This window comes from Astyanax mexicanus, chromosome 15 (genome assembly GCF_023375975.1).
Source record: "Astyanax mexicanus isolate ESR-SI-001 chromosome 15, AstMex3_surface, whole genome shotgun sequence".
NCBI lineage: Eukaryota > Metazoa > Chordata > Actinopteri > Characiformes > Acestrorhamphidae > Astyanax > Astyanax mexicanus.
The window spans coordinates 4,024,575-4,036,882 of NC_064422.1; the positions used below are offsets into that span (position 1 = coordinate 4,024,575).

Here is a 12,308-nt window from a genome sequence, read left to right on the forward strand (position 1 = left end):
TCTCCGCCTCTCCTACTAGCCTTAACGTTGTGTAGATTCAGCCTGCTGAATTTGGCAACCCAAATAAGTTTCGTGGCTGGGGAGGGGTGGGCGGAGCAGACTACTCTCTGTGGTGTTTTGAAATTGGACAGCTGTAGCCATTTCACACACTCACTCTCAGGTCCTACATAATGCACCTTTAAGGGCCACATTCAGGCAACTTGCCTATTCTTTCTAGAAAAATTCTAACTCAACACTGAGAAAAGAGTCATCATTAATTATTCATATGATAAATAGAGAGGTTCTAAAGGTAAAACTGCACCCGGAGCTTCATATTCCTGAGTAAACTCACAGTAAAGATTACAGGCCGTGTCAGTCTGAGGTCTTATTGTAGAGAGAGCATTCTGAAGGTTTCAGTAGTGACCCCAACAATCGCATACAATTCCTTCACTCTTACAATACAATCCTCACACTCACGCAACTCATTTACAACCATCATATTTTATGCAACATAAGAAACTGTGTTCATGTTAATTCACAGGTCTATAGTGGCACAACAGACTAACTGCCTGCTCATCAATTGTGAGGAGATCATGATATTCCAAGTTCTTAGAGATCTGTCACAGTGTGTGTTGGGTTCCAGGCTGCAGATGGCAATACACAGATCCGTGTCTTACAGCTTTGCCTCCAGCATTTCAGCTGGTACCTGGTGGCCTCTAGTGGATGATCATGATACATCACCCAAATCCAGTCAGTTTTAAATGACTGAAGCCTTCTTATAGGATTATGAAATGCTGGCTATATACTGATTATAACTATGTTGAATGTAGTTAATAGCTAATTATAATTGGAAAATACTATTAACAGTGGTTTCAGTATTGTGAGGGAAACAGTAGAATTTCATCTTAGATTTATGTGCATGAACATTTCTCCAATATTCCACAGGGTAGTCCTAAGCAGCCTTTTTAGATTAGAGTGTGATTGTTGTTGCATCACATGACATAAATTAAACTACAGATAAAGAGAGTAGCAGTGCAATATTGCTGTTAATTAATAGGGTATATGTTTTGGATTAAAAATGCATTAACTTCTTTATCAGAAAAGCTCTGATGTCGGGAGGTAATTGTGTAAGTAGGTTGTATCTCAAGTGCATTCTAATTCCTAATTTAAAAAAGAATACTATGTGGATTGCTTCTCAAGTTTGTCGTCCCCATCAAAATAATAGAAACTGTTTTTAACATTCTTCATATTTCTATCTATTAAAAGTGCTGCTTGATATGTTTTTCTTCTGTGAAACAGAAAAAGAAACAGTTTATTGTTTATTTTACTGTTGTCCCTACTTAAAAACATTTTGGTTAAATTCTACTGTGTTCTTATTTTTAAGATTCAATAAATTAATGAACATTACTGGTGTCATCAGTTTTGTTTTACATTCTCAATCAAGTAATGCAGACAATAATAATGCTATAATATTGATCATTGGTAGCATGCAATTGCTATTTGCAAAAAAAAAGCTGCTTCTAAAATTTGACTTAGACTCGACTAATAATAGTCTTGTTCTCGACTCTGACTCAACTACTGAAAAGTCTTGATCTAGACTGACTTGTCTAGTAAAAGTCTTGGTCCTGATTCTATTGAAAAGTCTTGGTCTCGACTGAATCGACTACTGAAAAGTCTTGGCCATGACTGACTCGACTACTGAAAAGTCTAGGTCTTGACTCTGACTCAACTACTGCAAAGTCTTGTTCTCAAATCTGAATCGACTACTAAAAGTCTTGGCCTTAACTCTGACTCGACTACTGAAAATCCTTAGTCTTGACTGAATCGATGACTGAAAAGGCTTGGTCTTGATTCTGACTTGACTACTGAAAAGTCTTGGTCTCGACTCTGTTACCACTCCTGTTATTTTCTAACAGTTGCTTGTTTCATTGCAGCAACTGAAGACATAATCAGTGCAGAAGTTTGAGATGATCACTGATCCACCATGAATTCTTTATTGTAAAAAAGTGGCAACAGTACACTATTATATCTGTCTCCCTCACAAAAATACAGGGACACACCAGCAATTAATTGTTTTTTTAAGTGATTGTCACCAATAATATAATTATCTTTTACCAATCTTACATTTATTTAAATACCCTCTATTAAACAATTTAGCCTTAGGAAGAAAAAAGTGTGAAAAATCTGACATCACTAAGAAAAACACATTTTCAAGCAACTTTTCTATTATCAGCAATTTTCATCACATGGTACGGCTGCTAATTTAACAATGTTATTAGGCTAATTGATTTTTAGGAAACCCTTTTCAATATTGTTGCACAGTTCAAAAATGTTTAACTAAGAAGGGAGCATAAAAAAGAGCAGCACATCGTAGGTTAGTGTAGTATGCAAAGTTGTTGGGATTGTTCACAGGCTCAAAATGGCCAGAAAGCGACAACTTTCATTACAGACTCATCAGTTTATCGTTCTGATAAGAAGAGAACGCTCATAATGCAAGACATTGCACAGAAATTGAAAATATTTTACCATGCTATTACCTACTTCCTTTATTGGCTCTAACAAGGACAGAAAGAGGAGTGGGAGGCCCTGATGCACAACTGTGCACGAAGGTTCTTATCGTAGATCTGCAGTTTGAGACAGACACCTCACAGGTTGTTAACTAACTGGAATCAGTCAAACAGCAGTGTCAGCATCAACTGTTAAAAAGCAACTTAAGGGGGCCATATCGTATATTGGCCAATAAAAAGAAAAGACTGTGTTGGGCTAAAGAGAAAATGCACTGCATCTTGACAGAAAAAAAACAGAAATGTAGAAATTTTGCAAATTTATTAAAAAAGAAAAACTGAAATATCACATGGTCATAAGTATTCAGACCCTTCGCTGTGAGACACATATTTAACCTGCATGCTTTCCATTTTCAAGCAGGATCTCCATCCTTCTTGAGATGGTTCTACTCCTTCATTGGAGTCCAGATGTGTTTAATTAAACTGATTGGACTTGATTAGGCACACAGCCGTCTATATAAGCCCTCACAGCTCACAGTGCATGTCAGAGCAAATAAGAATCATGGGGTTGAAGGAACTGCCCAAGGAGCTCAGAGACAGAATTGTGGCCTGATAGAAGCCTCCCCGCAGTAAAAGACTCCCAGACTATGAGAAATAAGATTCTCTGGTCTGATGAGACGAAGGTTAAACTTTTCTGTGTTAATTCTAAGAGGTATGTGTGGAGAAAACCAGGCACTGCTCATCACCTGCCCAATACAATCCCAACAGTGAAACATGGTGGTGGCAGCATCATGCTATGGGGGTGTTTTTCAGGGACAGGATGAATGGTTGCAATTAAAGAAAAGATGAATGTGGCCAGTACAGAGATATCCTGGAAGAAAATCTCTTCCAGAGTGCTTTGGACCTCTGGACAATGACCCAATAACCCAAATTAAGCATTTCTGGAGAGACCTGAAAATGGCTGTCCACCAATGTTCACCATCCAACCTGATGGAACTGGAAAGGATCCCCAAATACAGGTGTGAAAAACTTGCATCATTCCCAACTACACTCATGGCTGTACTAGCTTAAAAGCCTGCTTCTACTCAATAATGAGCAAAGGGTCTAAATACTTGTGTGTTATTTCAGTTTTTCTGGACCCAAGACTGGACAGGGAACAGAGACTGGACAAGGGGCTTAGACTGGACAGGGGACATGGGCTGGACAAAAGACTGGACAGGTGACAAAGACTGAACAAAAGACTGGGCAGGGGGCTTAAACTGGACAAAAGACTGGACAGAGGGCTGAGACTGGACAGGGGACAAGGACTGGACAAAAGACTGGACAGAGGGCTGGACACTAGACAGGGACAGAGACTGGACAGGGGGTTGAAACACAAACTGGACAGTGGCCGGGAACTGGGACCGGACATGGGGCCTGAACACTTGACAGGAACGCAGATGGGGCAGCAGACTGAACAGAAGACAGGAACGGGGACTGGACAAGACTGGACAGGGGAACTGGGACAAATACATTGACTGGGACGGACACGAACACAGTGATGGAAACAGGAACTGAAACCTGATTAGACACAGGTACAGGGATACAGACAGAAACTGAGACTAAGACAGGGACAGACACAGGTACAGAGATAAACATAGACTGGAGCCCAGGACTGGTAAAGTTCAAAGTCTGAGGGGCCAGCCTGGGCACAGTTCTAGGTAGGCCTGTCACGATAACAACATTTTCAGGACGATATATTGTCCCAGAAATTATTGCGATAAATGATAATATTGTTATCTTAAAGCAGGGATGGGCAACTTCCATGATGGAGAGGGCCACATTTTTTTCAGCATGACCATTGGAGGGCCACATGACCTCGCACTTCAAATAATTGAATATGAAAAACGCTACAAATGATTTTCAATAAGAACAAATTTTATATGAATTTATATCTGTATGTTTACAGCACCAACATTTATCAACAACTATTTTCTGCATATTAATGCATTTTAATACGGCAAAAGACAAACCGTTTGCTTAAAAAAAGTGCAAAAAGGAAGTCCTTCATATCAAAGAACAAAAAGTTTGCTTAAAAAACTGATTGCAAATACAGTAGTTCCTCTGTGTAAAATAAGTTCATTATAACAAGTCCTTCATAAGCAACAAGGACAAAACATTTGCTTATAAAAGTGCAAAAGGCATTTGAACTCATTTATAACAAAGAACAAAAAAGATTTAAAAGCTGATTGCAAATAGCTCATTCAATAATAGCAGAAAACTAGACCACAGAGGCCCAACATTTATTGAAGCTAATGAGAGAGCTGTGGTTTGGCCTGCTGGCTCACAATGGACTGGATGTCAATGTCAATTTTCGTGGTTGTTTGGCAGCGCCCTCTAGCGGTCAAAAGTAGAATTACGTTTTTTTTGTTTTTTTAATTATGAAATTATGAAATTATTTTTGATCTATTCGCGGGCCGCACTGAGTGATGACGAGGGCCGTGTGCGGCCCCCGGGCCGCCAGTTGCCCATCCCTGTCTTAAAGCACCACTATAGCCACACTAATAATATAGTAGCATAATACTATTACACCATTTTACAGTTAAGCTAACTTTATATTATTAAGAGCAGACATTGGGCTCCCAATATGAAAATATTTTAATATCGTAAATAACTAAAACAAATAAAGTTCTGAAAAACTGCACTAAATATTAAACAGACCCTTACTCAAAAAATAAAGTAACAACAAATAGATTATTTTTTTCTGATCATATATGTATATGCTGTAAAACACATATTAGCTTAGTCCATATGATCAAAGGCCAGAGCTCTTGCTATAAATGTATTTTTTAATTTAACAGTCAGACAAATTCTGAGCAAGATACACCAGCATGTTTACCGTGAGAGGCAGGATCTCTCTGGGGGAACCATTTTTATATTCAATGTTCAGCTGGATGAATTGGGCTGGATGGTTGTACTAAATAAGATCTCAGGTATTGGCAGATTTTTTTCCCACTGTTGTGAAACCTTGTAAACATACCGGCTTTTCCTCGCTCATTTGGCTTAAAGCCAAAATACTCCCGCACCAGAGCGGCTTTAAAACTTCCTCAAACGTTCACCAAAGCTGTTTAGTTTACTTTTGAGAAAGTCCAATTAGCCTCGAATCGTTCGCTAGCTAACACATCTCCACACACACACACTCCCGCTCTGTGTGTGCGCGTGCGTGGCACCGTCACTGCTCACTCTCCCTGCTGCATAAACTCTGCGTGCACTCAAAAAATAAAAACATAAAATAAATAAGCTCTACGTGCACTCAGTTCCTAACCGATAGATGTCGCTGTCTGACAGATCCGGCGAGAGCCGGCCAGAGAGCAGCGGGGACTCGCTTTCTCATGTAAACAAATCCACGCGGAAACACGCGGCTGTTATCGACTTCGGCAAAATTATCGCGATAAAAGAAAATTGGGGTGTGCTTAGTTCTGGGAGCGTGCACAAGATCAGAGGCGGCCGGTCTTTCTGGGTCTTTTGGATCCTTTGGATCTATGAAGTTTAAAAATTAAAAAGTATCAGTACTGATATCGGCAATACTGGCCCTGCATTTACTTGGTATCGAATTGGAACCAAAATTCCCGGTAACGCCCACCTCTACTTGGGATATGTTTTTATAACCTAACCCTGCTTTAAACTTCTCCACAACTTTATCTCTGACCTGTCTGTTGAGTTCCTTGGTCTTCATGATGCTATTTGTTCACTAGTGTTCTCTTACAAACCACTAAGGTCGATACAGAACAGCTGTATTTATACTGAGACTAAATTTCACACAGCTGGACTTATTCAGTGACTTCTGAAGGCAATTGACTGCACTGGATTTTATATTGGGGGTTCAGAGAAAAGGGGGCTAAATACTTACACATTACACTTTTCAGATTTTTATTTTATTAAAAAAATTGAAAACAACGTATCATTTTCATTTCACTTCACAATTATGTGTTACTTTGTGTTGGTTTATCACTTAAAATCTCTATAAAATACATTTAAGTTTGTGGTTGTAAGGTGACAAAATGTGAAAAAGGTCAAGGGGTGTGAATACTTTTGCAAGCCGCTGTATGCATATTACTTGGATCAAACATTTTGTAATTGGTTTTGGTTAGTAATCAACTTTAATTACAGTATTTTCCAAAAGTTCAATGTGTAAAACATAAATAAACATGAATAAAAACAGAATGCAACAATTTGCTAATTTCAAAAAGCGATATTTTTATTAACAATAGAACATAAAACATAGTTTTATTGTAAACTTATGTAAAAGAAAATGTGTCAAAGTCTCAGGAGGGAGCAGACAGTCCATGCGTTTTTGCATTTATAACTGGTTCCATAGCTTTACTGTTTATTGACAAACTGTAATACAAATCTTATTTGAATTATAGCTAATTCAAATAATATACAAAAATCTGTAATATTTTGTTACACTGAAAATCTAGAATTCAAAAAAGTAGCTTGTTGTGCTTGAATTCTTGTTAATTACATGTTTAAAATAGTGCAATGACGTAGTGCTGTTAATAGTCCTGGGTTCCAGTATAACATCTGGCCAACAGTAAAGTGAAATATCTCCAAACATCATCGAGTTGAACAAAATCGAAATAGGTTTCTGAATACATGATCACAGCACGGCAAAGCGTTTTTCGTGCTCAGTTGTAATCCATTATCTTGGTCCCGAAGATCTCCTCCCGTAGCCATGTTTTTTTTATTGTTTTTTAATTTTTTTAATTGTTGTTAAAAGTGGTCGTCCACATTTTGTAAGCATGAAATCAGCAAAGATTTTTCATGTAAAGCATTTGACTTATAAATATTAAAAATTGCCTTGTTATAATATTGAATAAATATGTCTTTGCAATGTTTTGTATACATTGCATCGCAAATCATTACCCAAAAACCTTTTAACTCATGGAATGGTTGAATTAGGTTATAATACTCATTCAAAGTTTGAGGAAACATTTGTAAGTTTTGTAGGTCTTTGTCCAAACACGTAATAAAGAACTTCTTTACAGGTGAGTCAATTTTCTTCATCAAAGTTCCTCTGTTTTTTATCCACTCTATTTTAAGTGGCTTCTGTACTGGCAATATCCTATCCAGATTAAGAATTTTCTTCACTAATACAAATAAAACTTCCTCAACCTTTGGTAAATGTTGTATACTTACCTCTGTTTCATATGCACGGTAATCAGAACAGCTAGAGATGGCTTTTAAATTTCCAGCATTAAGACTGGAAATAAATCTTGTTATTGAATGTTGAAGATGATAATATTCTTTAAATATAACTGTTGTGGATATGTTATGAGGTTTCCAATCATCTGCAGCTGTAGTTAACATACTCATACAAGATACACCCCCCTTTTTAAAAAGGCAGGGGCTGTAATAAGTGAAGATAATTATTTTTAGTCCATATCTATTCTTAATCTTTTCTTTAATCTGTTGGATTATAATTTCTTCACAATGATATTTTGTCTCCTGTGTATGGCGATCAATGTTACCTTCTTTTTCCTTAGGTTTAACAAACTCAGTATACTCTACTGTATCATTATTAATGTCTATAATTACAGCAAACCCAAACTGATTTTGATTTTTAGTAATATCGATTTGTTGAAGCTTTATTTCCACATATTTTCTATCCTCATTTGTTAAATTGGAATTGTTATAGGCATGTTTTGGGAAATTTTGAAAGAGTTCATTAATGCACTGTACAATTTCTAGAAATGTGTCACGTGAATGTTCCTGAGATCCATCAACAACTGTAGAGATGAGGTTGAAAACAGACCTGCAAAAAAAAAGAAGAAAAAGAAAAGGGTTATGTGTGTAGATGTAATAAACACATATTTAAAAAATAGATTATTTAAGTAACTATTATTTCTTATATATTAGTTAAACTGTTAATACCCAACTAGTGAAAGGAGTATCTCTTGTAATAGGCTAAGTAATTCCTAATTATGTTATTCTAATAAAAATGCATCGATTAAAACTTTAGTTAGCTCTAGGTTTACATACCAGAAATACACAGGGGAAACTCATTATCTACGTGATAAGAAATACATCAAACATATTTCCAATAAACAGGCATATATATAGGTAACTATCCCTAGACTGGGTTGTTGTTTTTATGTGTTGGTTTTAGAAGGTTACATGCTCAACTTAAAAGTGCTCTATAAGTTAGAGACACAATAGTAAAAAGCAGAAAAGCTAAACTAAGAAACAGCCTTAAAGCCACAAAAGACCCCAAACTTACTGTAAAATCTGTTCTCTCCTCTTCGGCAAAATATCCATAGTTAAACAAACTGTTCCGCGCGAGATGCCTGTAAATGCCTGTGCCGCGCGAAGCCTGTGTCGAGTCCCGTCTGCGCGATTCAGAATCAGGAAGCGTATCGTTAATAAAATGAAAGCTCGAAAAAAAACTGAATCAGTTGAATCAGTTCAGGAAAATGAGTCGAACTTTAACAGAAATGATTATGCTGAAACTGTAAAGAGTAGCGTTTTACGGGAAAATCATCTAATTTTAAAGTCAATATAATAAAAGAGTGTCTAAAGAAAGTAAAAAATAAAAAATAATAAAGCAAATTATTAAATGCAAAACGCTTCCAAATACGTGAGTGATTGTTATTAAAGCAGTGAAACTGTCTGTGACGAAACGATGGTGTTTGTGTAATACTTTGAGAAAAGTCAGGAACGTTAATAAATCATGTTTAATCTAATTCTTGTGATAAATGTAAAAATAGGAAGAGAAAGGGAGAGAGAGAGCAGAGAGCTGTGAGGAGGGGGCTCTCACTAAAAACCAGGGGTTTCGTGCATGACGTATTTTTGGGGGCGGAGTTGTGGGAAGGCTGTTGTCGTAAGGGGAGGGACTTGAATAGGGTCAGGGAGCATGCGCAGAGAGGAACCCGCACAATTCAAAAGGCCGGTGTGAATCTGCTGCCGAAAAAAGAAACCGCTGGAGCAAGAAAGGTACAGTATAAGCTTTAAAACACATTGTTTGTGAAATAAAAAATGCACGTAACGAATACAATTATTAAAATCTAGGAAGAACAGTGTTTATTTATGTTGCTGTGTAATATCTGAGGCTCAATTCCATTTATTTATCAATGTAAAGCTCCAAAACGCCCCAAAGTTAGCTTTGCTGAACAATATTATTGAATGTACAGCAGTGGTGGGGCATCTGAATCTTAAATTACACCTAATTTAGTTCGATTGAGGTGACCATATCTGTTTAGTATCTTGCTTACATACCTGGTTGGTCTGGGGGGATTTCATGCCAGTGTAGTTTAATCTGATTTATATATATCTGGTATCCAAATACCTGGATGGTCTGGCGGGTATTTCATGTCAGTGCAGTTTAATCTGATTTATATATATCTGGTATGCAAATACCTGGTTGGTCTGGCGGGTATTTCATGTTAGTTTAGTTTAATCTGATTTATATATATCTGGTATCCAAATACCTGGATGTTGTGGCGGGTATTTCATGTCAGTGCAGTTTAATCTGATTTATATATATCTGGTATCCAAATACCTGGATGTTGTGGCGGGTATTTCATGTCAGTGCTGTTTAACCTGTTTTATATATATCTGGTATCCAAATACCTGGTTGGTCTGGCGGGTATTTCATGTCAGTGCAGTTTAACCTGTTTTATATATATCTGGTATCCAAATACCTGGATGTTGTGGCGGGTATTTCATGTTAGTATAGTTAAATCTGATTTATATATATCTGGTATCCAAATACCTGGTTGGTCTGGCGGGTATTTCATGTTAGTTTAGTTTAATCTGATTTATATATATCTGGTATCCAAATACCTGGATGTTGTGGCGGGTATTTCATGTTAGTATAGTTTAATCTGATTTATATATATCTGGTATCCAAATACCTGGATGGTCTGGCGGGTATTTCATGTTAGTATAGTTAAATCTGATTTATATATATCTGGTATCCAAATACCTGGTTGGTCTGGCGGGTATTTCATGTTAGTTTAGTTTAATCTGATTTATATATATCTGGTATCCAAATACCTGGATGTTGTGGCGGGTATTTCATGTCAGTGTAGTTTAATCTGATTTATATATATCTGGTATCCAAATACCTGGATGTTGTGGCGGGTATTTCATGTCAGTGCAGTTTAATCTGATTTATATATATCTGGTATCCAAATACCTGGATGTTGTGGCAGGTATTTCATGTCAGTGCAGTTTAATCTGATTTATATATATCTGGTATCCAAATACCTGGATGTTGTGGCGGGTATTTCATGTCAGTGCAGTTTAATCTGATTTATATATATCTGGTATCCAAATACCTGGATGGTCTGGCGGGTATTTCATGTTAGTTTAGTTTAATCTGATTTATATATATCTGGTATGCAAATACCTGGTTGGTCTGGCGGGTATTTCATGTTAGTTTAGTTTAATCTGATTTATATATATATCTGGTATCCAAATACCTGGATGTTGTGGCGGGTATTTCATGTCAGTGCAGTTTAATCTGATTTATATATATATCTGGTATCCAAATACCTGGATGTTGTGGCGGGTATTTCATGTCAGTGCAGTTTAATCTGATTTATATATATCTGGTATGCAAATACCTGGATGTTGTGGTGGGTATTTCATGTTAGTTTAGTTTAATCTGATTTATATATATATCTGGTATCCAAATACCTGGATGGTCTGGCGGGTATTTCATGTCAGTGCAGTTTAATCTGATTTATATATATCTGGTATCCAAATACCTGGATGTTGTGGCGGGTATTTCATGTTAGTATAGTTTAATCTGATTTATATATATCTGGTATCCAAATACCTGGATGGTCTGGCGGGTATTTCATGTCAGTGCAGTTTAATCTGATTTATATATATCTGGTATCCAAATACCTGGATGGTCTGGCGGGTATTTCATGTCAGTGCAGTTTAATCTGATTTATATATATCTGGTATCCAAATACCTGGATGTTGTTGCGGGTATTTCATGTCAGTGTAGTTTAATCTGATTTATATATATCTGGTATCCAAATACCTGGATGTTGTGGCGGGTATTTCATGTTAGTATAGTTTAATCTGATTTATATATATCTGGTATCCAAATACCTGGATGTTGTGGCGGGTATTTCATGTCAGTGCAGTTTAATCTGATTTATATATATCTGGTATCCAAATACCTGGTTGGTCTGGCGGGTATTTCATGTGCAGGATATGTATCTTATATCGTTTTCATGTTCATGCACTCTATAGTGCTAATAACTTTATTCATATACCTCAATAGCCTGTGTTACTCATTGTACTGGTCCTGATATTCAGGGTACATTTACTCTGTTAGTTGTAAAATCTGTGTATTTTGTTTAAAACTGTGATTTTGTAGTAATCTATATTTATTTACTATGATTTTTCCCCAAATAAGTCATAAATCTTGTTATTGTTGAATTTCTTTGTGATAAATAAATGTATATATTTTTTTCTAGGTGGCGATCGTGTGAACAGTCAATCATGAAGATCCATCAGAACTTCTTCTGTACTGTCAAGAACATACTCCAGTGCCTTCTTGTCTTTTAGAGAAAAGTTGGTAAAATGTCCATGCAGTTTTTCCTCTTAATTCTGATACCAGCTCCACAGTAACCGAATACTAGTCTTTATTGCAAGTGAAAAACTTGCTGCATCGTAAACCTTAGACTGCAATGTACAGGGCCATCTCACAAAGTTACTATTTCAGTAATTCAGTTAAGAATGTGAAACTCGTATATTATAAAGATATATTACACACAAAGTGATCTATATTTTAAGCGTGTGAAATGAAAACCTAAAAATCAGTGA

The 12,308-nt window shown here is 36.6% G+C and overlaps 1 protein-coding gene across 1 annotated transcript; it reads right to left on the reverse strand.

Moving 5' to 3' along the window:
• Nucleotides 1-6,722: 6,722 nt before the first annotated feature.
• LOC107197179 (uncharacterized) lies at nt 6,723-8,907 on the reverse strand. The gene is made up of 2 exons (XM_049465179.1): nt 8,743-8,907; nt 6,723-8,277 (listed from the first exon to the last, which is right to left on the reverse strand). The coding sequence occupies exons 1-2, from the start codon at nt 8,778-8,780 to the stop codon at nt 7,236-7,238; spliced, it is 1,080 nt and encodes a 359-aa protein (XP_049321136.1). The 5' UTR covers nt 8,781-8,907; the 3' UTR covers nt 6,723-7,235.
• Between the last annotated feature and the right edge of the window lie 3,401 nt (nt 8,908-12,308).

Bases quoted from the DNA above. Each gene is read 5' to 3' on its own strand.
- LOC107197179 (XM_049465179.1), bottom strand. From the start codon at position 8,780: ATGGATATTTTGCCGAAGAGGAGAGAACAGATTTTACA. The intron at 8,278-8,742 runs GTAAGTTTGGGG...TTTTTTTTGCAG, and splicing joins AGGAGAGAACAGATTTTACA to GTCTGTTTTCAACCTCATCT.